A 24,595-nucleotide genomic window follows, 5' to 3' on the forward strand; every position below is an offset into this window, starting at 1 on the left:
ACATAAACTCTCCTGCTCCTCGGATGCTGTCTGACCAGCTGGGCTTTTCCAGCACCACACATTTTGATCCTATGTAATCAGTGACAAGTAAGCCTGCCAATGAGTGTTTGGCCTCAAATCAGCTTGGTCATTGGAACTGAAATGTGCCTTTAAAAGGTGTCAAGCATTGCGTAAAGTCACATCTTTGTAATTGAGTAAGTGGACATATAGCCACAAGGATGGAAACTTGGATGTTTTGGGCTGAGCACCCATCACCATTCCAACTTATGGAAGCTGCCAGGAAAACAAGTTTGCATCAGATTCAGACCGAACCTTAAGAAGTGTGGGTCTAATCTATTGTATTTTATTGCATGATATTCTTGAAAGTCAACTCATACCAGAGCTGCAGCCAGGTGAGGAGTCTTTATCATAAAGCAGGAATGTGTTTATTTTCACGTGTTGTTTTACACAAGTTTACTTATACTAAGCATATTAAAAAATGCAACTACAGTTAATTTTCAAATTAAAATTTACAAATGAAAATCCATAAGTTTTATCACTTGGTAGCAAGACATGTACAACCTGCATGAGTTGAGCTCAGAGAATGTTACAGTGTTCACAGTCATATTTAAGTTGGGGTACATACGGTTACAGCTCCAACTATAATATTTAGCCGCAAAAGAAGAAATATGTCTGATATACTGAAGTGTCTGATTCAATTTCTTAACATTAGCACCAGTACAAGACTTCCCTGTTTTAATGCTCAGTTTCAAGGACAGAATGAGTTTATGGTAAAAGGCTAATGGTTGTAAACTCATTATAATGAATAACAAATCAATGGCATACATAAAACATCAATTTCTTTTCATAGGAATGTGGGGTTAGGTGGACAGATAAGTGTCTTATTTTCCTAAAAGGATGAAGCAAGTCATTTCAATTAAAAGTGACTCTAATATTAAAGTGGTCATATTTTAGGTTGAAGCAGTGCATTGCAAAAGCTATCATTTGTTAATATTCAACAACTGAAACCAAATTGCAACATTGCCTACTTTTAATAGCATATAGAGTCAGATGTACAGCATGAAAACAGACCTTTTGGTCCAACCCGTCTATGCTGACCAGATATCCCAACCGCCAGCACCTGGCCAATATCCCTCCAAACCCTTCCTATTTGAACAGCCATCCAAATGCCTTTTAAATGGTGTAGTTGTTCCAGCCTCCACTACTTCCTCTGGCAGCTCATTCCATACACATACCACCCTCTGCGTGAAAAAGTTGCCCTTAGGTCTCTTTTATATATTTCCATCTCACTCTAAGCCTATACCCTCTAGTTCCAGACTCCCTGACCCCAGGGAAAAGACTTTATCATAGAGGTTTACAAAATTGAGGGGCATGGAGTGGATAAATAGACAAACATTTTTGCCTCTGTTTCAGATATGCCCAATTTACTGGCATGTTAGATTAACGATTGTTATGGTAAGATGGTATGTTGATTATTATACCTTTTCTAATCAGAATTAGGAAGTGCAAGGAAGGCAGTGCAGAATTCACTGAAGCATTGTTTTTCATACCTGCCATATAAACAGGCATTAGAAACAGAACAATAGTATAAACAGAAATAGTTCATTTTATAGACTCAAGGCAAACTGAAAACATTTGAATTAGAAAAGATGAAAACAGGGAAAAAAAACACTTTACAAAGACAAACTTCTTTCATGAAAGAGCAGAAATTACTACAGTCATTCAAAACTGCTTTAATGAAGGTAATTGAAACACTACTCATTTTTGTTCCATTAAATATAAATAAATGTACTTGTTAGCATGTAAAGTGCTAGTCTGTTTGGAATATGCACCATTTCAAATGAGTTGGATAGATTTGAAGACTACATTCAATTGAGTCAGACTATTGCTAATGGAGTAGGTATTAAAACTTCAGAAATGCATCTTTACAATTGACATTATATAAAAAAAGGTCTACTACAGGAACACACAGGACTCTAAGATAAAAGAGTTTACCTTAAATCAACTGAATTTGAAAACAAATTCCAATAACTGAGTTACCCAGCTTAGATTTGCATTGTAATAAACAGACATCTTAACCACAGAAAAAGTCCTGAATGTTTTCAACTGTGAAGTGCTCTGTATTTGTAATTAAATATTTGGTGTGCACATTTCTTTTCATAGTTTCAAGGTTGAGCATCAATTTAGTTCCTTCAGTTCTAGACAACTCCCCCTTCTCAAAACCAGACAAATAAAACATTGAAATTGTATAATCTGTAAAGAGGCATTCTAAGGATGAAGAGCATCTGAAGAACTCTTCAAGTACTATGTTTACATCACTGATGATCCCTAATTTCTCCTTGAGAAAAACACAATTATGTATTATATTCTGGCCAAGTAATGGCTATATTCATATGGAAGCAAGCACAAAGAATGGTTACATCCATCAAGTGGCTTCAAAGACAAGCATATCCCAAAGATATCCATGAAGAACAAAGTCCTGGATAATTACATATTTTATGTCTGCATTCCTTACCATGAGAAAAGTGTTACATTTAGTATCTCAGTGGCTAAAGGTTTGTGGTTTAAATTGCACCTTTATTAGTACAAACCGTACCAACGTTCCCTGGAGAAATTCTGAATCCTGAACTGGGATTACAAAAATCTTATGGTCCAGAACCACACGGCCTACCACTTGATATCTATGCTATTTGACATTTCACTCAATGCATGGTACTGTCTATGCAGGACCTCTTGAACTTTAGTGGAATTTCTTCCCTCCAACCATTCCTGATAGAGCATTTGGACATGCATGTTAGTTTCTGGGACTTGGACAGGCTGACTGGTGTACACAGCCTCCATCTGGTGCAGCAAGTCCTTATCCATCTTCCTATCCTCTGTCATCGCTTGACCTTTTCCATTGAGGCATCCTTTTGAGTCAACCAAAGAAATAAAAGAATAGCGATGTTAGCAAGCAGTGAAAGCATGGCTTTGATTTTCAAAGAAAAATCGTTTAGCCAAAACCAAAAACATCTTCAATGTCAGATCAATCTCTAATTTCTTAATTAATTTGTTCATAAGCACCCAAATGTTTGAAAAATTTGATTGTTTAGTAGTTCCACTTCCAGTGGAGTCAATATTAAATGCAAAATTGAGAGGAAGAGGACAGTGAATGATAAAAGAAGAAAGGAGACAGGAAATAAAAGGCGGCAACTCCCTGAGCAGTGGGGAGGGTAGGTTGAACGGATAAATATTTCCACAATAGCCTTAAATGATTATGTAGGCAGTGACACAGAGCTGACACTGGCCCCAGTGAGAAGAAAGTTTGTATCAATCATTAAGATGAACATAAATTAAGGTTCCAAAAAAAAAGCTTTTAATCATTACTCCAAGTCTATGGAGAAACAAATCAAGTTGCCATTACAAATGACTTCATATAGAAGTTCTGTTCATGCACATAAAGAGATACTGAACCTAATTAGAATTTGTAATTTCAACTTCACTGCCTTTTTGCTTTAAAATCACAATGCTGCTTAACATTACATATAGGCAGACTGAAATACAGCTGTTCTAAGTTGACACTTTTCACATCAATTTTGCCACAGGGAGAGCGCAGTTAAGACCTTTTAATGATGCTTGAAGGGAAATATTTAAGTAATCCTTTGCTAGCTGCACAAGCTGTTAGTTTTAAATTTCATTTAAAGTTAAATGGGAAATGGATTGAATCCAGCACAAGATAAAAAGACCAGGATGAAAATCCCAAAGTGAAACTAAATGCTATTTAAAAAAAGGTGAAACCCACAACAAAACCCATTTCTAATCAAAACATTGACAGGTCCATTCACATTTTCAAAAACAAGTTTATTTATCTTTATTTGTTCTAGGAATGGGCATCACTGGCTCATCAGTATTTATCTGAGAAGTGGCTGGCCATGAGAAGGTGGCAGTGGGCCATATTCCTGAACAACTGCAGCTTTAGGGGTGGGTCCACCCACAGCACTATTGGAGAGTTTAGAATTTCATCCCAGTGGGGACACAGTGAAAGTACACCCATATAATTCCAAGTCAGCTGTTATGTGGCTTGGAGGGGAACTTGCAAGTCGCGGTGTGCCCTCATGTCTGTTGCTCTGCTCCTTCCAAGTGATAGAGATTTTGGATTTGGAAGGTGCTGTTGAAGCAGCCTTGCTGAGTGCATCCTACCAATGGTGCATGCTGCTGCCTGTGTGGTGGTAAAGGGAGTGAATGTTGAAGACGCTGGATGGATTTCTGATCAAGCCTGAAGCTTTTCCTGGATAATGTCAAGCCTCAAGTGGTGCTAAGATCTACATGCGGGTTCAACGACAACTGACACTCCAGTGCAGCAATTTTGATAGTTTTGCACCATCAGATACCATTTTGCATGAACAATTTAATCCCCTTCACATTTCACAAGTTGCGCATTGCATTGATATTCACATTGAGCAATGAAAAAAAAGCCAGAGCCACTCAACAACATAGACAATGGGGAGAAGCACAGAAAAAGAAAGTCCCATTTTCTCACCAAATGGAATGAGCAGCAAGTTGGGATTCTTACAATTGAGCGTGAAAGGCCTATTTCATGCATGAACATATTCATTGTCATCTTGCTTCATTGATATACAGCTTCCCATTCTCCCACCCCCAGATAGGAAACAGACAGTGATAATTCCCAATGTTAAATGCAGGGCAGGAGCTCACTTTGTTCCTCTGGCTTTCTCTTGGAGCCAGGTACCAACATCTCGGAGCACATTCCATGGACAGCACTCCCACCAAGCACCAGCACTTCCCTGTTTGCAAAGAGGGAGTGCCAGTTTCTCTGCCCAACAAGTTTGGGGTAATTGACAGGATCTGGGCAGAAATGGACCACCAGCACTTGGCCAGCTGCTCTGCTGAGCTTTAAGATGGTGCTGATGATACCTGGAACGCAGTGGCGAATACTCCCACTTGTGGCATTGGGGGCAGGGGGAGGGTTAAAGGAGTGAAATTCCAGAGGCATGGTGCATTGGTAATGTGGTGAGTTTGGGCAGGGTGGATGAGGTGAGGTGAAGTGAGGACAGAAATCTTGCTAGAGCTCAAAGCAAAACCCTCCAGGGGATTAAAAAAAAAAGTTAATTTCTGATAAGATAAGATATCACAGAGATCTAGTAGCCTTTAGAGTAAAGAATTATGAGATGGCTTCAGAAGTATGCAAATCTGCATAATGTGAAGGCAGCAAAACCATTATCAAATGCTTATTGTGCAATGAAAACAGTTATACAATTTATAAATAATTGATGCTAATGCATGGCCCAAGTTATGTGCAAGTTTATACAGTGAAGATAGACAGGGCATTCAATTCTTGGAAAGATTAAAAGGGAAAGTGCAATCTTGCTCCTGTAGTTCATACTTTTGCAATCCAGTATTTCTGTCTCGAATGCATTCGACAGCAGGGACAGTGGCTGATATTTCCATCAAGAGATTAGTGCTGAATGGCAGAAGAACCTGGCTGAAATTATCCAAGTCAGCAAAAGTCTATGATATCAAAAATTTGGGAACATCTGTTGTGCATTGCTGCTGTTAAAACCAATATTAACATGAAATTTGAAATTATATGCACTCTCTCAAAAACCAATTAGTGAATAGCTCAACCAGCCAAAAACAGCACAATTTAATTGTTAAGGATAACTCAGTTACCTGCTAATTACTTGTAATTTATTCTTATCTGCCTTTTCCTTCATCCATTATTAGAATATTCTGATGGGTTATTTATTTAATCAATCCTCTGCTTCCTCCATTAGATAAAATGATTCAGGGATGTTTAGGGGTTTTTGATCTGACCAGCACTGTTATCATCATATTCCAATTTGTCCACTTTAATTATTCAACTTCACACAAATTCTTACTCCCCACTAATAACTGCAATAATTCCTCAATTTTCAGCAACTTCTCCCACGCACTGGAAGTGGGTTACAAGCCACTGACTGCAGTCGCTAAAGCATTACATTGAAAGGCTGGAAGTCAAAAACCATTACCTCCTGGACATGCAAGAACTTCAACAAAGTGATAAGGAAACTTCCCTTTCTTCAGTTTGTAAACCATATTTTGAATGTTCCTGAATCCATAGGTAGCTGCAAATCGTAAAACAATCTCACCATCCTTTTCCAAAGCGACTTCCTGAAAGTCTTTATTCCTAAACCAGGATAAAGAAAAGTCATTTGCTTGTACAAAACCTGCATGTGAGCAAGACGACAGATTTGTGTCACCTTTCTTTTGCCTTCAAGAGGTTCAAATACAGTTGTTTTTATAAATCCATAACTGCACAGATGTGGGAAAACTGGACTCTTATTTTCTCGTGTGTATTGGCAGCAAGCAAGTGCGTAGAGTCTCGGCCTGTGTTTAAGTTTATGGTCCTTTAGCTCAGAAATACATCAAGAGTAATTAGATGCTCAAAAATACTATTTTGATGCTGATAGGATACATGTGCACAATACAACATCATAACCTCACTCAAGTATTTTAAATAACAGCTGAAATGCAAAGGGGAAAATACTGTCAAAAGATTGGCTTTTTCTCTGGTTTGAATACAGAATCCTTGACACATTTGCCAAGCCATTAAAATGAAAGCAATCTGACACTCTGGATAATAAATCACAATAGACCGAACATTTCAGAAAGTTTCTAAAAGGCTAAACCTACCTGAGTGTCTTGTATGTGATTTCTTTGACCTCGACCCCAAATATTTCTTTAGCAGCATATTTAAAAATGTGTTCAAGAAAGCCATCAGATCCTCTCCCATCATGCCTTGCAATGCACACATCACCAATTTCTTCAAATCTTTGCCAGATAAATTAAAGAAATTTGTGTTTATTTAAAAATATAGAAAACATTAACATGTTAAAAGTAAAATTAAAAATGAAGATCTTACATATTGTCTAAAGGTGCTGGCTCCACATTTGTCAAGAGGAGACCTTTTTGTTCCATCATTTGCATTATCTCACCTGAAAAAGATTAACATACAATTCTTTTGATAAGCACTTAAATCATTTCTGAAGAACAGAACCCACTGTTTTGTCTCCAGCTTAAAAACAGAAAAAATAGAAAGTTGGCACAGGGGGTCGTCATATGACCCATTGAGCCTGCAGTATGATCAGGGCTGATCCTGCAATCTCAGAATCCCATTCTGAATCTCCACCCCTCCACATACCCCTTGTTCCCTTTAGCTGCAAGGGCCATGTCCAGCACCCTCTTGAATTGGCCCTAAATTTTGGTAATTTCAAAGGTTCACAACAGAGTGAACAAATTCTTCCTCATCTTGGTGCTGAATGGCTTACCCCTTATGTTTTGACTGAATCACAGTCAGAGAGATGTACAGCACATCCCGTCCATATCCCAACCCAATCTAGTCCCACCTGCCAGCAACTGGCCTATTCCCCTCCAAACCCTTCCTATTCATATACCCATCCAGATATCTTTTAAATGTTGCAATTGTACTAGTCTCCACCACTTCCTCTTGCAGCTCATTCCATACAGGCACCACCCTGTGAGTGAAAAGGCTGCCCTTTGAGGCCCTTTTATATCTTTTCCCCTCTCACCCTAAACCTATGCTCTCTAGTTCTGGACTCCCTCACCCCAGGGAAAGACTGTCTTTTTATTCTATCCATGTTCCTCAATTTTGTAAACCTTGATAAGGTCACCCCTCAGCCTCCAATACTCCAGGGAAAGCAGCCCCAGCCTGTTCAGACTCTCCCTAAAGCTCAAATTCTCCAATCCTGCAACATTCTTATAAATCTTTTCTGAACCCTTTCAAGTTTCACAACATCTTCCGATAGGAAGGAGACCAGAACTGCATGCAATATTGCAACAGCGGCCTAACCAATGTCCTGTACAGCCTCAACAGGACCTCCTAACACCTGTACTCAATATCTTGACCAATAAAGGAAAGCATACCAAACACCTCCTTCATTATCCTATTTACCTGCGACTCCACTTTCAAGGAAGTATGAACCTGCACTCCAAGGTTTTTGTCCAGCAACACTCCCTAGGACCTTACCATTAAGTGTATAAGTCCTGCTAAGATTTGCTTTCCCAAAATGCAGCACCTTACATTTATTTGAATTAAGTGTCATCTGCCACTCCACAGCCAATTTGAGCAAGATCCTGTTGTAATAAGGTAACCTTCTTCGCTGTCCACTACACCTCCAAATATTGGTGTCATCTGCAAACTTACTAACTCTACCTCTTATGCTCACATCCAAATCATTTATGTAAATGACAAAAAGTAGTGCACCCAGCACCAATCCTTATGGTCCATTGGTCACAGGCTTCCAAATCTGAAAAACAATCCTCCTCCATCACCCATCTTCTACCTTTGAGCCAGTTCTGTATCCAAATGGCTAGATCTCCCTGTATTCCATGAGATCTAACCTTGCTAACCAGTTTCCCACGGGGAACCTTGTTGTATGACTTACAGAAGTCACTTATAGGTCACATCCTACCACACTGATCTCAATCCTCTTTGTGACTTCTTCAATAACCTCAATCAAGTTTGAGAGTCATGATTGCCCATGCACAAAGCCTGCTGACTATCCCGAATCAGTCCTCACCTTTCCAAATACATGTACATCCTGTCCCTCTGGATTCCCTCCAACAACTTGCCCACCACTGAGGTCAGGCTCACTGGTCTATAGTTCCCTGGCTTGTCCTTACCACCTTTCTTAAACAGTGGCACCATGTTAGCCAACCTCCAGTCTTCCAGCACCTCACCTGTGATGAATGATACAAATATCTCAGCAAGAGGCCCAGCAATCACTTCCCTATCTTCCCACAGAGTTTAGGGTATACCTGATCAGGTCCTGGGGATTTATCTACCTTTAACCGTTTCAAGACATCCAACACTTCCTCCTCTAAATGTGGAGATTTTAGAAGATGTCACCATCTATTTCCCTTCATACTGTGTCTTCCATGCCCTTTTCCATAGTAAACATTGACGCAAAATACTCGTTTAGTATCTCCCCCATTTCCTGCAGCTCCACACAACGGCCACCTTGCTGATCTTTGAGGGGCCCTATTCTCTCCCTAGTTACCCTTTTGTCCTTAATGTATTAGTAAAAATCCTTTGGATTCTCTTTAATTCTATTTGCCAAAGCTATCTCATGTCTCCTTTTTGCCCTCCTAATTTCCCTCTTAAGTGTACCCCTACTTTCTTTATAATCTAAGGATTCACTCGATCTATTTTGTCTATACCTGACATATGCTTCCTTTTTCTTAACCAAATCCTCAATTCTTTAGTCATACAGCATTCCCTATATCGTTCCTTTCACCCTGAAAAAGAATATACTTTCTCTGGATGCTTGTTATCTTATTTCCGAAGGCTTCCCATTTTTCATCTGTCCCTTTACCTGTGAATATTTGCCCCATCAGCTTTTGAAAGTTCATGCCTAATACTGTCAAAATTGGCTTTTCTCCAATTTAGAAAAATCAATTTTTAGATATAGTCTAACCTTTTCTACCACTATTTTAAAACTAATAGAATTATGGTCGCTGGTCCCAAAGTGCTCCTGCACTGACACCTCAGTCACCTGCCCTGCCTGATTTTCCAAACAGTAAGTCAAGTTTTGCACCTTCTCTAGTAGGTACATCCACATACTGAGTCAAAGTGTTCTTGTACACAGTTAAATCCCTCACCACCTAAACCTTTAACACTACGTTCTTATAGATTTTCTAAACATTGGAAACATTCGTCCCTCATCTAGCCAGTCCAGGTGTGTTTTTATGAGCTGCCCCCTACCATTCCTCTGAATGCCAGCAAATACAAGCCCAGTCAATCCAGTCTTCCCTCTAGTCAGTCCTGCTATCCTAGGAATCATGTGGAACCTTGGCAAAAGACTTTTGGAAGCCCAGATAGACAACATATACTGATTCACCACTGTCTACTACAGATTGGCCTCCAGCAAGTTGTAGGAGTTATGAAAGCCAATCTATTTGGTTAGATGTAATTTTGGAAATGACAAATAATTTGTGACAAACAACCCATGAGTAGAGCCATCACCTACCATGGTAACAGATGATTTAAATTTGCGTATGAGTCACTTATTTTTAGTTTCAAAATTAAAAGCTGCAAATTTAAATGTAGCGACAATTTGAGAGCAGTTATGTTAATGTTGCCACCAGAGAAAATAATGCAATTCCATGGATGATTCCAGTTGTTCTGACATCCCACCCAATTTCTACATGTCCAGGCTGACTCCAACAACTCTCCAGCTGTACGTGCTCTTTTTCCTCCAACTTTCCATTACTTTAGGTTTATTTCCCCATACTTTAGTTTTCAAAAATTTTCTTCAGCATTTTACACTCATCTCACCCAATTGTGCTCTTAACTTCAACTCTGGCCTCCTCCACTGTCAAAAAAGAAGAAATGTTCCTTAAAACCAAACTTCTCTCATGTCTTTTAAACAGAGCATAAAACTCATTGGTTTTTGAGGGAAAGAGTGATCATTCACTATTTTTATTTTGGAAACTGTACAAAATAACCAGCACAATGAATGGTACATTAAACCACAAAAGTTTCAACAATTTCTTCTCACAAAGTTAAAGATCACAACATCAGGTTACAGTCCAACAAGTTTATTTGGAGGCACTCGCTTTTGAAATGCTGCTTCATCAGGTGGTCCTTTGAAAGCGACTGCCTCCAATTAAACCTGTTGGACTATAACCTAGTGTTGTGTGATCTTTAAACTTTGTCCACCCCAGTCCAACACCAGCCCATCCAAGTCAGTCATTCTTTTTCACAAGTTGCTATCACTTAAACTTTTATTGCAGCCGAGTTTTCTCACTTATTTCTCTTTTCGGAAGCACCTCATTTCCAAAGAAGGTTGCACATATGTCGCAAGTCAGAAATTTTCAATACTTTCCTAGTGACAACTTGAATCCCTATCTCCAGTTTTGACAACCCACCCTCGCTGCCTGCGACCGCACCCTACGTGCTATCAGACCCCGCCTAAACAGCACCATATAGACCAAGCGGTGTGCATGATTACTATATGCTCTCAAGCAACAAAACTGACATATTTATAACCTGTTTCTCTTGTAATGCACATTATAATTTTCAACTTATGAGAAAGCCATGGCAGATGCATTACTAAATATAAAGTCTACAAAACCATAAGAGCTGTAAGTGTGTACTTAAAGTAAAACAGTTATAGTTGGAAAGTGAAAATCACATCCATCATGAAATGCTGGACTCAATATCTTTAAACTCTATGAACTTACCAATTGCACTTAAAAATAACCAAATACTTAGTCTGACTACTGGTTAGACTCTGAATAAAAGTCTTAGTGTGGATGTACTTAGTGTATAATTAAAAGTAATTAGCTCCATGTCATGTTGTTATCAGGTGCAGACCAAAATGCATAGAGCCCCACCTAATCAGCAGAAAATATGTTTGCGAGACATGGTACAAATTGAATTACATGCAATTGGAAGCGCTAAAACAGACGAGGCATAGTCAATATGGCTTCATATGTGGGAAAGTGTGTCAGATTAGGTCGGGTGAAGTAATCATAGAAGCAGACCCTTTGGTTCAACATTTCCATGTTGAGCAGGTTTCTCAAACGAAATCAGTCCCATTTGCCTGCACTTCACCCATATCACTCATCCTTTCCTATTCACGTATCTGTCCAAATGTCTTTTAAGTGTTGTAACTCTACGTGCATTTACTATTTCCCCTGGATCTACATTCCATATACACCAACCTGTGTGCCCTTCAAGTCCCTTTTAAACCTTTTCCTCTCACCTGAAAAATGTTAGCTGAAAATGCGCAGCAGGTCAGGCAGCATCCAAGGAACAGGAGAATCGACGTTTCAGGCATCAGCCCTTCTTGAAGAAGGGCTAATGCCCGAAACGTCGATTCTCCTGTTCCTTGGATGCTGCCTGACCTGCTGCGCTTTTCCAGCAACACATTTTCAGCTCTGATCTCCAGCATCTGCAGTCCTCACTTTCTCCTTAAAAATGTTACCCTACCTGAGGAAGAAAACCGTTGCTATTCGTCTTGTATATGTTCCTAATGATTGTATAAACCTCTAGGTTACCCTTCAACATCATACACTTCGTGAAATTAAAAAAAGTCCATCTCTCCCTGTAACTCAAACCCTCCAGTCTCAGCAATATTCTGGTATATCTTTTCTGAATCCTCTCCAATCTGGCAGACACTACCAAAAAAAAAGTAAAAAAAGTGTTTAATATATTATAAATACTGTAAATCTGAAACTAGTTAACCCAGAAAATTCCAAAATTTCTAAAGGGACAAACATTTTGCATAACATTTCATCAACTCATTCTCCACTTAATTACACCTTATTGTTTTCCCTTGTTTATATATTGACCTATCCATTTTCTGTTTCTGAGAAACAATTAATATTTTTCCATTTTTTTTTTTTACAAAGGGTTAGAAATTAAGCTTCCAAAAAACTATTGTGATAACGTTACCTGAAGTTAATACACAGTCAACACCTTGTATTTTGTAAATATTGCTGTAAAAGTCTTCTCCAAGTGCCTCCAATTTTTTATCATAACAAGGGGTTATAACTAGATGGAAGATCTTATCTGGGGTGAGATGCTGCAAAAAAAAAATTAAAAAGTTCAAAATAACTCAGTTCTGCTCTGTTGCCATGTACTGAAATGTTGATATATACCAACAGCTGTTAAACATGTACAGAATGCATGCTGAATTATTTGTCTCACTGTACATAGGCTGAGCTCCAAGTTAAAAACAATTAAATTAACATGTCAATTATCATTGTTAATATTTTCTACCTGCATTCAACCAACATTATTCAGAAAGAAACTTACAGCACGGAGACCATTTACAACTTTTGCAAAATCATTGCACGATTACAGAATTAGGTGGTGGCCATTTGGCTCATCAAACCTGTGCCAGCTTTCTGATGAAGGAACTCATCTAGGTGATACGCTTGACTTTTTCCTGTAGCTCTGCAATTTCCTTTTAAAAGGAAAATTGATCCTGCACCACTATATACACAGGCAATGAATTCCATAACTGAATTATTCGCTGTGCAAAGACTTGTCACGCTGCTATTACATCTCATGCCAACTACATTTGCTCTGACCATCTGGCTCTCAATCCTTTCACCAACTGGAAAGGATTCTCCACATTTTATCCTCAAAAAAAAAAAAAGGTGGTAGATATTTCTTTTGGCTCTAATTGCAAAGCGTTACATTCAGAATTTACTGTATAAAAACAAGACTAGTGGCAGTGCATACTGGGAAAAAAATCATGATTGAATAGTCAGACTAATGAGTTGCTGTTATCCAGCATTTTGATAATTCATTTTGTGTTTAGTGGGAAATAATGATCCATTACAGCTCTAATGCCTGCCTTTTCTCAACAAAAGTTCGTCAGTTGAAACCTTTCAACTGCTGGAAAGTACAGTGATTCAACCCTTCAGCTGATTATGATTGGTGCAAATGGACTGCCATCCATGGGAGCTCAGCAGCGTGCCATGAGCAATGCAGGTAACGAAGGTTGTTAGTCTTATAATAGTCTTGGTTGTCAAAAAGGTGCACAGCTCCGTAAGGGAATAGCAAAGCAGTTTCATACTGCACACGAAATCAAAAATGACTCATGGCCTGAAAGCAGTGAAATGTTGACCAACACAGTTGTCATTCTGTGCCAGAGCTCCATCACAGCAACTCAAGATGACTAAAGGTCAGTATGCACGTTGTGTTGTTTTTAAACATGTAGTTTCAATTGCGTGAGTGATATTGACCAGGACAAGAACAGGAGAAACCAAATGCAAACACTATGATTAACAGTGGTCAAGGTTAACAATATTAAACAAATAATGTCTTTACTCCCTTACCTGCTTTTTGGCAAAATAGTCCTTTATCAGTGAGCCCATGACCTGCTGTGGGGATTTAGCAGTGCAGATGTGGGGAAGTACAAGGCTGCCTAGGGCTTTTTCAGCATAGCGAATCCAGCCTGCAAAAGATTAGGAATACACTTGTTACATCAACAGCCACAGCGGTTTGTCAGATCAGTTTCCAAGGGGGGCACTTTAGCTCAGTTGGCTGGATGGCTGGTTTGCGATACAAAGTGATGTCAATTGTATGGATTAAATTCCCAGAATATTCAAGGTTACTATGAAAAATTCTCCTTCTTGACCCTCCCGTTAAATCTCTAAAAAACCAGCCCTATGACCTTGTAAAACAACGGTGACATTATCAGTTTCTAGTATCTCAGTCATGGTTGCAATATTCAGTGATTAATTGGAAAAGGCATTACTGATGCTCAAATATGGTTTTATATTGGCTGCTGACAAGTTATATATGGATGTGTCATATATTACTGTCTAGTAGTCCTGACAATTTTAACTGTCATTGTCTTAGATTGGAATTCCTGGGAAAGCTGGGAGTTATCTGGCAACCTCCCTGCTCCCTTGATATTTAGGAGGTGAAAAGTCTCCTGCAGACTGCTGGGATTGCCTGGTGCTTCAAAAGACCGAAACAAAGCTCCCCCAACATAGATATTTAAACATTCTTCAGGGAAAAAAAAATGCTTATTTTAAATGTGTAAGTCACACTGAAACTGAAAGACAATTGTAAAAGATCATAAAAGACAAAAGCCGAGTTGGAAAAAAATGGAGTCACTCCATTAGTAGGCATAAAATGACAAAATTAATTATCTATAATGAAGGAATTAAAATTTTGATTCCCTCTAAGCACTTCAATTCTTGTAGTACAATTGACCAGTTTAACAATTTCTTTCCAGCTTTCCTTAGTGTTTTGGCTCCAACCAAACAGTATGAGACCTGCATTGCAAACTACAGTCATGCTCTTTGGATATGTTATTATAACAAGAGTTATTGAGCAACACAAGCAATCATATGATGCTTAAACATTTAATAAAAATTAAAGTGATGCTGAACACCACAGGATATTTAAAGCAGAACTGAAATTTGTAATGCCTGTAAGTGTTAAGCATTGGTATGTATGCGATGAGCATAATCTCAAACAGTTCTTCTCAGTCAGCCCCTTCATCCATGAACGACTTGCTTCCACTCTGGTTCAATGCATTCTGATAGTCTGTAGATTGCAAACTGGACTGTCAAGTGATGTTTGAAGGGCTGGGTAGATGAATGTATTGGAATTTTACACCTCTCTCCAATACCTCAACTTCATCTCTACACACAATGAAACACAGGCTTGGGCATGGTCAAATGGCCAGGTGAGATGACTGGTAACATTGCTCCACTAAAATATTAGTGTGGCTTGTCTGTGACCACATACAGGCATGTGCATGGTCACAGGGTCACTTATGTCTCCCACCTTCATCCCACAACCTCCCCCTCCTACCGTCAGATTTTCTCCCTCCCCCTCAATATCACATCCAAGATTTTTGCTACAGTAGGCCTCACATAAAGCCTCCAACTCTTCCCCCTCAAATAGCACCTTGAAGTTCCTCACCCCAATTGTCCCTGAAGTCTTACCAATCCCCAGCCCTTTGCTCTAGTTCCAGGTCCCCGGCTGTCACACCCCTGCTCAGAACGCTTCTCTCGCCTCATGGTGCCCTTGCTGCAACAGCCAGCCACTTACCCTCAGATCTCAATACATTGAAATATGAAAACACTGATCCTAATACAAAAGGAGTTCTCTTAAAAACTGACTTCTTTGCAAATTTGTATCATAGTACAAACCAACCCAAACTTGATATTTTATTCAAGTGGAGATAGCATTTTTGTTTTAAAAGAAAAGTTGACTTTAAATATACTTGCTCACCAGACAGCTACTCTTGGTGTCAGAGATGAGCTGTACTGGATCTTTGTATTAAGATAGGAGTATTCCGAGATGGTATGTAATATATAGCTACTGATAGGTGGTTTCTGTCAGAGCAAAATGTTGAAAGAAAGACAATGTAAAAACTAAAACAATCTACTGCCTGGCCGATGATTTCTGGCAGTGTTTTGGTCCAGAGGCAGAGTGTTTTACTGAAAATGCAACATACCTCCATCAGAAAGCAAATAAGACCAAACGACTTTAGCCTAAATTACTGTTGCAATTCTGAAGTACAGCAAAGTACTTAATTTCTGACAGGGAAGTGAATTCTCCTTTAGTGTGCCATTTTATAGGAACACATTAAGGTGTTAAAAGAGGGGTAGCTGTATTTCCCTTCCCTCAACTGATTCTTCATAATTAGGAATGGCCAGGACTTTCAAACAGTACATTAAAAGTGTACGACTGTAATATTCGAGACACAGACCTCACTGAGGACACAGCTTATAAGCTGTAGCACAGCCATGTCATACTGCTTTCAACCTAATTGTTTTTCCTTTCACTCGTAGCGGTGTATCATAGAATGCCTACAGTGTGGAAACAGGCCTTTCGGCCCAACAAGTCCACCTTGACCCTCCAAAGAATAGCCCACCCAGACCCACTCCCCTAACTTATTATCCTATATTCACCTGAGTAATGCACCCGACCTAGCCGAGTCATGGTTCAGTTGATCAAAACTGTGCAGGAATGAGAAAACAAAATCCCACTTAAAAGGTAACATGATGGAATTGGTCTGTCAATTTGATTTTAAAAAACAATAATTATTGTAAAAGAAATCTTACTCTGTTATTCCCCCCACCCCAAAGTAAAAGATGCACACCATTTAAAGTACATTCTAATTGAGTGTTTCCATTTTAACAGAGCTCAAGAATCTGACTGCTACTCACCACCTGTTTGGATTCCCCTCTTCCCTCGCTGACCTACCATTTGCTACCCATCTCCAACCATCCTGCTCCCTTTTTCCCCATTGGCAGTTCCTCATGTTGTCTTGTGTTGTCTAGCTATGAGTGAGGGTTTGGATGATGAAGAGCATGAGTGAGATGACCAACCATGAGAAAGAGAGAGAGAGCAGCAAGGAGGGTTCCTGAAGGATGAAGTGAGTTAGTGGGAGGGCCAAGATGTCAGAAGGTATGGCAGATTGAGAACGTTGGGAAGGAACAGAATGTAAGTCATGACATGTGACAACTGAGTGGGTCAGACTGAAGCAGCAAATAAAGAGAGGCAACAAATGAGGGGCTGATTGGGAAGGTGGTAAGTGGGAGGGTTGGTAAGCAGTCGGTAAATTGAAAAAAGAAAAATTTTCTGGGTAAGTTAAGTTCACGATCGTTAAAGAGCCTTTCACTGTAAAATTACAGGCCAGGAAATGTAACCATTTCTGTTGGGGAACTGATTTCCACTTATCATGCCATTTCTTTTCAGAACACATTATGAGTGCCAAGGGGGATAGCTGTAATTCCCCTTCCTCAAGCAATTATTCATAGTAATGTCCAGCTCTTTGTGTGTTTGATCTTGCTTTGTTACATTTGAGAAATTTTGTCTTAAAATAATCAAGCTACATATATTTGAATCTTTCAGTGGACTAGGAGTCAGTGAATTACTATAGAGGCGAGAGGGAGCGGGAGCTTTAACACAGGACAATTAGTGACAAGGGGCCACACTTGTATTTACAGAGGGTGAAAGGGACTCTGATAAAAATTTCTTTCTGCACAGAGTTGTTACATTGTGAAGACCATTGTGAAAATTAGATTAATACTTGAAGCAGTGAAAAAGGAGAGAATCTGGAAAGGGGGTGGAACAAGGAGATCGGTTTTAGATTGCATAACAAAAATCTGGCAAATGAATTGAGTAGGCCCTTTGTTTGTGCAAGTTTCTATTATATTAGTTTAACACTTACTAAATAGGCCTTGGCAATAAATGGCAGATATTTTCCCCAAGAGCTTCAATTTGTATATTGAAATGGAAAATGAATAGTTCAGTAACAAGGTTCAAAATTAAACAGTACAAGCCATCATTTCCTTATAAGCTAAAAGGGTGTCACCCCATCAATAATGAACGATCACTATAGATATTAAAGTTATAAAACATACTGTCAAATTTTAAATGCATCTTGCCTGAAAATATACCCAATAGACACTAAACAAGTCTCATACCTCAGTGAACAGTGGAGGCTGTACCTTTATATATATTCAACTGAGTTGACATTTTTGATTGACCAAGACTCAAAAGGTAGTGAGAGGATTGGAAAATATAGTTACGATCTTAGTCAGATCAGCCATGATCTTTGTGAATGGCAGTGCAGATTTACAGGCCTGTTCATGTTAAGTATGCCATATTAGTCACCAGGACAAATTTCAAAACTTTTATATTTGAGGACCAAAATTAAATGTATACAGTGGGCAGAGGACAGAAGGATAGGGAACATGAATATACAGAAATTGCATTGATGACCACTGCAATAGAATGGGGCTTTCAATTGGAAAAAGGTCACCAAATGAATTACATAAAGTATATTCTAGTCGTAATGGAGATTGACTTAAAACTGTGATTAATGTACACTCAGGCAACCAGTGTTTATACTGATAACAAGGTGGCATATGTTGCAGACCTACTATAAAACAAAATCTATATCAGCACTATTTGTTAATTCAATTCTGAGACAGTTTGTCATTTTATAGGTGTATGGTCAAACCCTAAAAAAAAAATACATGTTTTAACAGAAATGAAACCTATAAGTTTCAAAACAGGTTGTAACTCATTGGCATCAGTGACTGTTTCTTTTATAAATGCAAAAGTCATTGATACATGGCAGAGAAATTAGGTGAAACCAGCAGTTTGAAGTTCAGTCATTTGGCTGTTACCTCAGCAGCTAAGGTAAAATTTAGTATAAAATACTGAAGTGGCTTACCTGGGCAAGCAGAGGCAAACATTGGTAAAGCATGTTGGTCTTGGCTTCTCTGGTAAAACCGCTGAACAAATTCTCTCTGGCTCTCGAGAAGACTGAAGTCAGCTGCCAATGTCATATTAAAGACATAATGGACTCCTGAAAAGCCAAGCATTTAATATTGATGGAGAGACAGTCAATCCATTTCTCAGCAACATAGTCTTCGGAACGTTTAGTTGAATACTTTGCTGCTATGCTGAAGCAGTTATGTAACAATTGGCTAGAAATATATCATCTTTACGTTCTCCACTCATATGGATTTGTTCACCAGTGTGAATACAAAGCATGGGAATGGCAGTTTAAAGGAAGATCCATTAATATCTGTCGGAGAGGCCTGTGACTACACTTTGAAAACCAAGGAGAGACTGAAATGCTAATAAAAAAGAGGCAACTTCACCTTAAAACTAGCTTAAGTACAGAAATTCAAATTACAGAGAGAGTGTACCAAATAGCAATGCTGTTGATCATTTAAACTGCTACAGAATTTTGTGGTGTATTGCTTTAAAATCAGTGCTTAAAGCAAAAAGTAAAAATAACTTGTTGACAACTGACAGTGAAATATTACATCATAAGATCAAAGGTAATGTTGAGACGTGGACATTTTTGCAAAGAATGTTTGTAAATTATTCATAGCACACAAAAATATCACAGATTTAAACTCTCAGGTTTGTTTTACTTAACCCAAAAAGAATTTATAATTTGCACTTCAAAATCAAAGCACAGATCTACATTAACGTCCACTTTGATCAGCTGATGGATGCAACATCAAAGACAAAAAGAACAAAACTATTAAGAACAATTTGACTTACCAAGGCCTTTCAAGAATCCAGAAAGTCTTTGGATTACATCAGTAACATTTATACAATGTTTAGCAGCAAAATAGGGCACCGACTGAGGGGAAATTGAAACTACCAGCACTTTGTGTTTGAACACATCACATCTCTACAAATAAAAGGACATATCCATTAGTCAAACCCATTAAATCAATAAGTAGCTATTTATACTTAAAGAGCAGCTTCAATTGCATCCCACAGGCTCAAAATGTGCATCAGGAGGTGGTTTGGGAAACTGCTGTCCACAGCATTAAAAAGAAGTGGAGTCTTTCAACAGCAAAATCATGGATAAAGCTTCCAGTAGCAGAGGCAGGGTGGTGATGGGGAGCAGTGGACCGGAGCAGCTGAAAGGCATGTCATAATGTGGAAGTAAAAATAACAGACAGGATCTGGGATCTGCAGCTCAGACTTTGGCAGATATCTACTGATTCAGACGAGAAGAAAATGGGTCAACAGTGCACAGATTTAGAAATATTTAATATTAACTGAAGTAGAAATTTGGTTAAAATGAAGTCAGGTTACATTTCTAAAACCTCAGGGTTGGCTCACCTCTGTGGGGCACTGCAAGTATCATTATATGATGCCTCTGAAATAGGCCCATCTATGATGCCCTTCACAGATAGTTTACTGACTCTCAAACCTCAGACCTGGGTGACAAAGAAGTCAGCTGCCAGATAATGTAACTCAGAAGTCATCAACTTTAGAGGGGGGGGGGGGAAGAAAACTGAACAAAAGTAATCTGCCATATTTGTGGCAGAATTGGAGGAGCTAATTTCAGCAGGACTGGAACAAGAAAAAATGTTCCACACAGCCCACAAGATACAGGTATCACTAATATTTATATAGGTAAATTCTTACCACCTTGATGTCACAAATAATGAATTTGGCATCTGGGAAGCAAAGACACATCTGGATGAAACTATAGAAAATTGTATTGGAATCAATTCATTGTAGGATCATATCCCAGACAGCACTTTCAAATCGGCAACCACTACCTCCAAGAACAACCAGGGTAGCAGATACAGGAGAACACCACTGTCTGCAATTTCTCCTTTAAAGCCATATAGCATCTTGACTTGCAACTATATCATTGTCCATTCAAGGTCATTGAATCAAAATCCTGGAACCTTCCTCTAACAGCGCTGTGGCTGCACCTACACCAAAAAAAACTGATCAACTTCAAGAGTGCAGAGGGATGGCCAATAAATAATTGCATTGATGGTGATGCTCACAACCCATGAATGAATTAAAAAAACCACAAGTTAACAAATCAACATTAATTGCAATCAAGATCTAGAGTACCTGTTCTGATGATATTTGACTGTACTAAGCAGGTATGCCACAAGGTAGGTTACAAGTGATGCATTGCAGTTTAAAGATCCATATGACCCAAAAGAGGCATACAATAGTAGTTTACTTGAAACCAACCTAAAACGAGCCCACTTACTTTATACTTAAGATTCACAAAATTCAAAACATCAACATATAATGCCCTTCAAATTCCAACATTCTGCAATTATCAGGAAAATCAATACAGTCTTTATAGTATTAGTTTGGGTAAATCTATTCAACTCATTTGCAATCCACGAATAGCACGCTAAAGAGTTGCAATAATTAAAGGTTGCATCTAACATTCAAAACATCTATTATGCACAGCTAGGACAACCAAATCAATTAATGTTATCGTCTCATAGGTACAGAGATAAAAAAAAGTTTAAAAAAAGGGGCGTTTAATTCAACTGAATGGTAAATCCCAATGGATGTTTTAATTTATTAATTTTACTGATTAAAATTCTGTAAAACAAAACAAACAGTTGAAATAAAATCCCAGTAGAAAGTAAAGTTTGAATTCTTGTTTTTAGTTTTGATTCAGATGCTGACCTATATAGCTTTCAATCCTCTTTGATGGTTCACCTGTTAATTCCCTCTAACAGTGAGTGAGTAAATATTACATTGACTTGTGCCCCATGGACATGAGAAGCTCTATCGTTTTCAACTTGATCACATTAACCTTTGAAGACAACCCACAATCTATGTAAATAAGTCGCCTGCAAAAAAACAGATTGTAATCTGTACCAATGATATAGGCAAAAATTTAACTACATTCAGACCTTTGTTAGTGGATCTGGTATAGTGAATGATACAATCACCTTTGCTCCATCAGCTCAGAGGAAGATTGGGTTGAGGGGAAACATGCAAGACATGTTGCCAGGCAGACACATGTGCACATTATATAAAAGGTCAAGCATTGAAAATGGAATTGATAATACCCAAATAAAAAGACTTCAAATAATTTTGTTGCTTAGTTGCAACATATATTACTGATTCCTTTGCAAATTTTTGATCCTTCAGTACACTTGAACTTGAACAGTGGAGTTGTACCACAGCATCCAAATACAGACATTGAAATTACCAGTTATTGAAGGATAAACTATGTTTTTGCCTGTACAACATGGGAAAGTAAATTTGGGACAAACACTGTAGCACAAATTGCTCATTTTTTCATAATACGGACATGGAAAATGATCAGCTATGTAAAAAAAAGGAGTCAATTTCTCAAATTGGCCAATGAAATTGCAATACCCTTTCTGAAACTGCTTCCTTATAAACCATCTGAAACCAGCCCAAATTTAACCATCATAAATTCTTACTGCAGGAAGTATATAAAAAGGTCACTTCTGCCTGACACTGTACTTTAGAAGTTAGATGTGCACTCTGGTAATTCTCAAGCATTAAATCGCTATCAAGACATTTGAAAAGACTATGGCCTGGAAGTCAGTGGTGTATTCTACTGCAATCGCAACTGAACACAGTTGGATTTTTTGCCCTTACTCCCAATTCAAGAAAGTTTTGAAGTGTGGAGTGATGATGGTAGTACAACAAGGGCAAAGAGGAAACTGGGATCTTTACAAATGATGTAATTAATAGACTTTTTTTCTCTCTTCCTTGTTTGAGAGAGTGTGTGTACAATGGGCAAACAAATAGGGTGAACTAATGTTAAAATACAAGCATGAATAAAATACAAAAAGATTGGGAGAAAATACAGAAAGTGACAGTAACACCACAAATATTTAAAACCATTGCAGGTAATTTACTAGCTAGAGGAGGCTACACAAAAAGTTAATTGTTCCTTTTCCAAATATTGAGGTTGAATATTATAGAAGGAATATAAGTTTTACAAAAAGGGGTCGTCAGACGATACAATACCAGCCATGACTTCCTAGAGCAGATTAAACTGTATTTACAAATACAGCAACTGCTTGAAATACACAGCGAGATTAATACATTAACGTTCACCAAGTTGCAATGACTGGCAACTCACCATCACTGCCTTCTGACAAAGTGCTGGATTTTTCATCCCAGATCAGTAAAAGGTACACACACATTCAAACCCGCCTATGTTTTGTCAACAAAGTCTGGCCCAACCTGCGCAAGACGGAGTTTAAGGGGCCGAACGGCGTTTGGTTTTACCTGGTTCAGGCTGAGGACGGAGAGAAACTCCTCCTGACACTGTCGGGCAATCTGCAGACTTTCTGCTGATGTTACACAATTATCACACGCCAAGCAGTCACTAAGAAATATTTTGGCATTTGCTAGTTTGTGAAATTCACTTTCCTGTAAGTAAAGAAAATGCATTTAGAAATCACGTATATTCTCGCCCATAAAAATATTCACTTCTCCCTGGGTGGCCTCACCTCATCATTGTCGCTGATGGGGCTTTTCCAGTCGTTGACCAGACTTTCGTTTTCTGTATTTTTCTGCTTTTTAGTGCATTTCTACATGAAAACATTAAGAATTCAGCGTCACATCCAATAATTCATACAAAAAAATCCCTTAAAAACGACTCCTATCAGCATTATCTCAACTCAGTCAAAAAGCTAAGGGGTCGGGGGAAACAAATTAGCCAAGGACAAAAGGATTTTTCTTACATTTTTAGTACATTTATCACACTTCATGTCTACAGAGGGGCCTGTTCCTCAGTGTTTTCGCTCCACCTCAACGCGGACGTAGCCGGAGTCGGCTTCAAACCTGCGGATACACAAAGAGAGAGAGACTCCGTTGAAGTTGGACAGCACACACGCGGGATTTCCCAGAGCTCGGAGCTGGGGCCACACAGACCAGAACAACCTCCCCAAAAACCCACCAAAAAATGCAGCAACTACCCCGATACGGTCCTCCCTTGTCAAGGGCTGTGACCATTCCCCGCGCACACAAAACCACACAGCAGTCCGGCAAATATTACCAATCAGACCCACGAAGGACACAAAAAAAATGACATTACCTTCGCGTGTGGAGGTCTCGCGAATTATTCCAGTTGACCGTGTCCACAGATTACAGCCTGCAGGAGGTAAACACCAGAAATTAAAGATCGTACCGGCATGTCAGAAGGAAGCGATGGCTGTTAAAATGTCATTTTTCCACCCTCCGTTCAGTTACTAACCCCTCCCTAAGCGCAGTGTCACCGTCTCCGGCACAGCCCCCGTTCTGAGGAAGTCTGTCTGTCTGTCTGCCGCAGTTAGACTGGTACCTCCTCCCCTTCGCAGCGGCATTGCGAACCTGACAAACAGCACGTATTGGCCACACAGCGTATCGGGGTGGGGGGAGGCTTCAGCTCCACTTACTTCCGCATGTCTCCCCCACCACTCCACTCCACTCCACACCACACCCTGCAGTTAGACTCTATACCCCCCTCTGTCTGTCTGACCCAACTTCAAGAAAACAATTTTCAGGTCGACCTCTCAGCTTTTGTTTCACTTTTTCTAGGAAAAAAAAGGCATGAAGTTAAAAGAATGTAGAGTGAACTCGACCTCAGTGTGTCCGCTTCACAAAAAAGTGAGGCACCCTCATCCCACTGAGTTTTACACTTCCCCAACTCTGACCTGTTATAAATTCACTGTAACTCCCACTTGTTAATTACTGAGTAGGAACTCTAATCCTGAAGATGGGGTGAAAGAGAGCTTTTGTAAAGCTTGCGTTTGGCGATCATTCCAGGGGGCT

General features: G+C 39.1%; 1 protein-coding gene across 3 annotated transcripts; it reads right to left on the bottom strand.

Annotated features, from left to right (window-relative positions):
- Positions 1 to 494: 494 nt before the first annotated feature.
- Positions 495 to 24,590, bottom strand: narf (nuclear prelamin A recognition factor). Of its 3 annotated transcripts, none has more exons than XM_072558435.1 (13): positions 24,478 to 24,590; positions 23,880 to 23,936; positions 23,527 to 23,626; positions 23,293 to 23,373; positions 23,069 to 23,212; positions 19,574 to 19,706; positions 18,729 to 18,863; positions 13,855 to 13,973; positions 12,461 to 12,590; positions 6,902 to 6,974; positions 6,673 to 6,810; positions 6,009 to 6,166; positions 495 to 2,909 (listed from the first exon to the last, which is right to left on the bottom strand). In XM_072558435.1, exons 3-13 carry the CDS (start codon positions 23,551 to 23,553, stop codon positions 2,668 to 2,670), a joined length of 1,380 nt encoding a protein of 459 aa, XP_072414536.1. In that variant the 5' UTR covers positions 23,554 to 23,626; positions 23,880 to 23,936; positions 24,478 to 24,590; the 3' UTR covers positions 495 to 2,667. The 3 variants fall into 3 exon arrangements, with proteins under 3 accessions (XP_072414536.1, XP_072414534.1, XP_072414535.1); XM_072558433.1 differs by lacking the exon at positions 24,478 to 24,590 and adding an exon at positions 24,039 to 24,210; XM_072558434.1 differs by lacking the exon at positions 24,478 to 24,590 and having other exon boundaries at positions 23,880 to 24,032.
- Positions 24,591 to 24,595: the final 5 nt, after the last annotated feature.

The sequence above is a fragment of the Chiloscyllium punctatum genome, chromosome 39 (genome assembly GCF_047496795.1).
Source record: "Chiloscyllium punctatum isolate Juve2018m chromosome 39, sChiPun1.3, whole genome shotgun sequence".
Lineage (NCBI taxonomy): Eukaryota > Metazoa > Chordata > Chondrichthyes > Orectolobiformes > Hemiscylliidae > Chiloscyllium > Chiloscyllium punctatum.